Source organism: Penaeus monodon, chromosome 10, assembly GCF_015228065.2.
Source record: "Penaeus monodon isolate SGIC_2016 chromosome 10, NSTDA_Pmon_1, whole genome shotgun sequence".
Lineage (NCBI taxonomy): Eukaryota > Metazoa > Arthropoda > Malacostraca > Decapoda > Penaeidae > Penaeus > Penaeus monodon.
Window position 1 is genome coordinate 45,980,535 of NC_051395.1, and position 5,000 is coordinate 45,985,534.

At 33.3% G+C, this 5,000-nt stretch overlaps 1 protein-coding gene across 2 annotated transcripts in view; it reads left to right on the plus strand.

Moving 5' to 3' along the window:
* The window catches only part of LOC119578081 (schwannomin-interacting protein 1-like), a 107,688-nt gene that overhangs the window by 101,416 nt on the left and 1,272 nt on the right, over positions 1-5,000 (plus strand). For both annotated transcript variants that reach the window (XM_037925804.1, XM_037925805.1), the window contains 5 exons: positions 594-724; positions 928-1,146; positions 1,401-1,512; positions 1,725-1,824; positions 2,258-5,000. The exon at positions 2,258-5,000 is cut by the window's right edge and continues 1,272 nt beyond it. In XM_037925804.1, the coding sequence (XP_037781732.1) occupies positions 594-724; positions 928-1,146; positions 1,401-1,512; positions 1,725-1,824; positions 2,258-2,381 (686 nt within the window). In that variant the 3' untranslated portion in view covers positions 2,382-5,000. The remainder of the gene's footprint in view (positions 1-593; positions 725-927; positions 1,147-1,400; positions 1,513-1,724; positions 1,825-2,257) is intronic.

The window sequence follows — 5,000 nt, forward strand, 5'->3', positions numbered from 1 at the left end:
TTCTTTGTGTGAAGAAAGGAATTGTGTAGGAAATTGTTATTATGTGGTATAGTTAACCCACGGTTGCCAGTATTGATTGTCTTCAAATACTAGTCCTGCCTAGCTCACCTGTTTACCCTTTTAATTGATTTTCAGAAAGATTTTATTTATATTTTTATTATTTTAATAGTATTGTTTATAACATAATAATCAAAATGCCAACAATTATATTAATAGCATTAAGAATAAAAGTCTCAACAAAAAGCAAAATCAGCTGAGAAGGCTTACTAATAGGCTCCTATGTGGCTAGCACTTGTGTGCAAACAAAATGTACAAAAGAAAACAGTATTAGAGAGAGTGATTACCTGGCACCATTGGGTTAAATTTGGAAGTGACAAAAAAAAAATAAAAAAAAAAAGAGAGAGTATGAAAGAATCTTTGTGAAAATAATCATGTTTATGTCAACTACAAACAAGGACACATTGATTTGATTAGAATTAATAAAATTTTCATAAAATGAAAATAATAGAACTGTAGAAAGCTGACTGATTATGACTTCTGAGTATGTAGATGATTGTAAGGATTTGAATTAACCATGCATTGTACCTCTTCAGGTATGAACCTACAAATATGTTTCATGAATGAGACAGCCAGTGACTGCGAAAGCCAATGCTCAGACACAGAAAGTACTCAAGATAGAGAAATAGAAACAGATCGGGTCTCGACCTCATCTTCAAACAGCAAGGTGTGTGTTGATGTTTTGTTTTTGTTTTATATTTAAACAGTATTGGTGATAGCATTGTTTTCCTTATTCTTATTGATCACGTTTCATCATTTTATCAGTGAGTATAAGATACAATAATGATATTGTTATGCCAATAAATTCAGCTGTGTATTGATATTTTCCAAATTAACAAGTATTAAGCATTTCCAAAAACTTTTTTACAGGCTTCAACTCCACAGCCAACAAGGACTCGAACATCAAACTCTGAATCTGATATTAGGGAGAAGGAGGTTGATTTCTTCGCACGGCAAGCACAGCTGCAAGCAGAGGCTCGCTTGGCGCTTGCACAGGCTAAGGAGATGGCCAGAATGCAAATGGAGATTGAGAAGCAGCAGAAAAAGAAGAGTCCCATTGCAGAGATTGTGAGGGAGAGCTTCCACAAGGTAAGTCATCAGAAGCAGTGATTGAGACCTGGAGAAAAATGATTTCTGTTTTGCTAAGTGTTATTCTATTAATGTGTTATTTGTTTATTTGGTAAGTAGGGTTATTGCCAGTGTATTTATTTATTCACACTGAGCATGGACCTAGTTTTATTGTCACCCTTTTAAATTATTTTTTTGAAGTGATGAGCCCTATCTTTTTAGATTAGATTACTTTCCGGTTTAAAACTTACATATTCCTTCTTTTTGTATTGCAGATTGGTGTGCCATTCCCAGACAGCAAGAGGCGAATCAGCAGGCAGATTCTCACCGATATGAATGTTGCACAGTTGCAAGTTATTGCAAATGACCTACACACACAAATTGAAAGTAAGTAGTGTGCGTTTCTCTTATTTATGGATATAATACAAAATCCTAGAAAAGTAAATAAAGTATGTGATGAAAGGAATATTGTTAATGTTTATTATAAAATCGTGAGACTTTGTAATGTATTTATGTCATTATTATTATTAACATTATTTTATATATACTTTAAAAAGAAAATTAAGATAATAATATGGTTCTTTGTTTGTTTTTTTTAGGCTTGAATGAAGATTTAGTCACTTTACTGATGGAGCGAGATGACCTCCACATGGAGCAAGACTCTATGTTGGTTGATATTGAAGATCTAACAAAACACATGTGAGTATCAGCACTGAGTTTTTTTTTTTTTTTATTCTTTTTTTTTTTTTTTCTTTTCTTTTCTTTTCTTGTCTTTTCATTTTTTCTTTTCTTTTTTCTTTTCTTTTCTTTTCTTTTCTTGTCTTCATTTTTTTCTTTTTTCTTTCCTTTCCTTTTCCTTTTCCTTTTCCTTTTCCTTTCCTTTCCTTTCCTTTCCTTTCCTTTCCAATTCCAAGATACACCAGTATAGAAGTTCCTTTTCAAGTTTGTTGTTTTAATATTACTGAACTGTTTATACATCCATATTTGACACATTTTTTTTATGGCATTAATGAATTCATAAGTCCCTTTTTAAATACACCGATTTCAGTATTGAACCGTAGTGACTTTAATTGCACACTAACCTATTTTGTTGATAATTACTTATTGAGCTTTAATCCAACATTCCCAACAGCGGCGCCAAGGAGCTGAGCCTCCAGCGATCAACAGACAGCAAGGATGAAACGAAGACGTCCTGGACCACAAGCCCAGCCCCAAGAAACAAATCCAATTCTATGAGACTAAAGATTAAGAAGTAGTTTGACGGTCCGCCAGCATAGCAGGTGGCAGGATAGGCAGGTTATTCAATTCCTATATGTCGGTGTACTGATCAACTAGCCATTATCAGCGTGGCGGGTTGTCCACAGAGGGAAAGGGGGATAGTACTCGTGAATAGTGAGATTGAAATAACCATTGTCTACTGTGCTAGTTCTAGAGTTTGGACTGTCAGAGATTTTATCATTGAACAGGGGGATGATTTCAACAGTCATTTTCACAAAAGTGAGTGAATGATCCCAGTAATATTGATACGATAATTATTTTATAAAAAGTTTAATCGCTATTATATCATCCAACTGATTGACTTTGAGCAGCTGTATCTTTTGTATTCAAAGTTTTCTATTTGTTAAATAGGTTTTCCTTCTGGCAAATGGTTACTAGTTTGAAGGGTTATATGTATGTATAATATGTGTGTGTGTGTGGTGTGTGTGTGTGTGTGTGTGTGTGTTGTGTGTGTGTGTGTGTGTGTGTGATATAATATATTATATATTATATATGACATATGATATATATAATTATATATATATATGATATATATATGTGAAGATGTGTTTTTCATTTTATTCAAAAAGTTCTGTTGCTTTAGCTGAACAGTCAAAGGATACTTAATGTACATGATTAATGTACTCTCCCTCTCATGGTGCTGTGATATCACCCCCTTGTTAGGTTGTTTTTATGTAGGTATGGTCAAGTCAGCTTTTATTTTTGGGAATAAATAGGTAGGATATGTAGTAAATACATCCTTGGAAGAAGTAGCAAGGTGAGAAGGGATGTCAGCTTCCTTTTCTGCCGAGATCTCTTGACCTCATTTTCACTCTCTCTCTCACTCACTTTTGTATTTTCTTTTACTCTCTGTATTGATATTGTAGTGGCTACCTTGTTTTTTTTATATTATGAACTTTTTCACTTCCTAAACTGACGTACAGGTACCTCTGCAACATTGTAGCGTTTATTTAGGAATCTCTTGAAATAGTACAGTTTTAATATTCTTTTCTATGAGCTAAATTGTCGTATAGCCTACTGCAAAATACCCATGTGTAAGAAATAGCTTCTGGCTGTACAGGGCAGAAAATTGTTATATCTTTTTTTTTAGTAATAAATGATCTGTAAGGTTATTCCTGATATACTCACAACAGTGGATATAATGTGATGTGGTTGTGTAACCTTATTTGTAAAGCAGGACGGTTGTTGGAGGTCTTGTCTCACTTCATCATTGTTATCATTACACTTTTATTTACTTTTATTGATTTTTATTTAATTTTTCTGATAAGATTTTTTTCACTATCCATCATAATTAGAAAGAACTGTACGGTTGAGAGGTACAAAGTTTTTGTTGCATCACTAAAGCCAAGGTACTGGAAATTTCTGAAGAAATGTGCCGCATGTTCCCTGGTGTCATAGATGATGGCAAGGAATATCTGGCATGTGAAATACTCTACAATTGATACTTGATAATAAATAGTTTAGAGACACTGTAAACTGAATTGAAAAAAAGAACTTGCATATGGACATATTGTAGCTCAGATTTTGGGTTAGAAGAAATATTAAGCCATGTTCTTCTCTGTGTAATATCCTAAGAAGATTACACTTATCATCTCAGCATGCATTCCAATGTCCATGTGATCATTCAGTGTTTCTTTCCCACACAGTATACTTGAGAACTGGTTTTAGATATAAGAGTCAAAAAGCAAGTAGAAATCTCCTTTTAACTAAGGACCTATTTGATCACATTTAAATATCATGAGCTTCTATTGACATTAATTTATTATAAAATAACTGCAACAATGAGACCAACAAATTTTTCAACTTTGAACCTCATCGGTAAACAATACAAAAACTGATTGTTAATCAGAAACCTAAATCAAGAAACATCGGCAACCTGACGGTTTCTCATTGCCTGCATCTGTCCATTACATGTACTTTAAGGAACCACAATATCTCAGAAGCAGGAGTTGCAGGTGATTTTAGATTATAGTTCAGATATTTGATCTATGGATAGTATGAATGTGTATATTTACAAGCATATCTATAAATATATTTATTTTGTCTTTGGGTTTAGAAATTTTTGAGCTGGATTTTTAAATTTTTTATTTTATTCCTGTTTTTTGGGGGGCTTATGCGACTGAGAATAACATAAGCAAACCCAGGTAAGCTCTCTGATACATGTGCTGACAAGGCAAGGCATGACAGGTTTATATCATCCATACCTTGGCAGTCATTACTAGACAGGCTATTCTTTTAACTAAGAAAGTCCACCTCTTCTCTTCATAGGTGCATGGATCTAAAATATATATGATTCTATATATATATAGTGTGCAAGAAGGTATAGTTAGTCCCTGATTGAGATCAGTAGGATACTGTTGTGTGGCCTGTAATCCTTCCAAGGATATTATTTATAAAATGCTTAGAAGCCAAAAGATTTTTTTTCTTTTTCTTTCTTTCTTTTCCCTTTTCTTTTCTTTTATGCTTCAGCAAAAAATATTAGTTTTGTTTAACAAATTTGATTTCTGCACAGATTTCCTGTGCCTTCAACACTTGAATGAATATGCTCATAAATGTGAAATTATCCTCTTTTGGGTGGAATTAAGCTACAAGTTTAC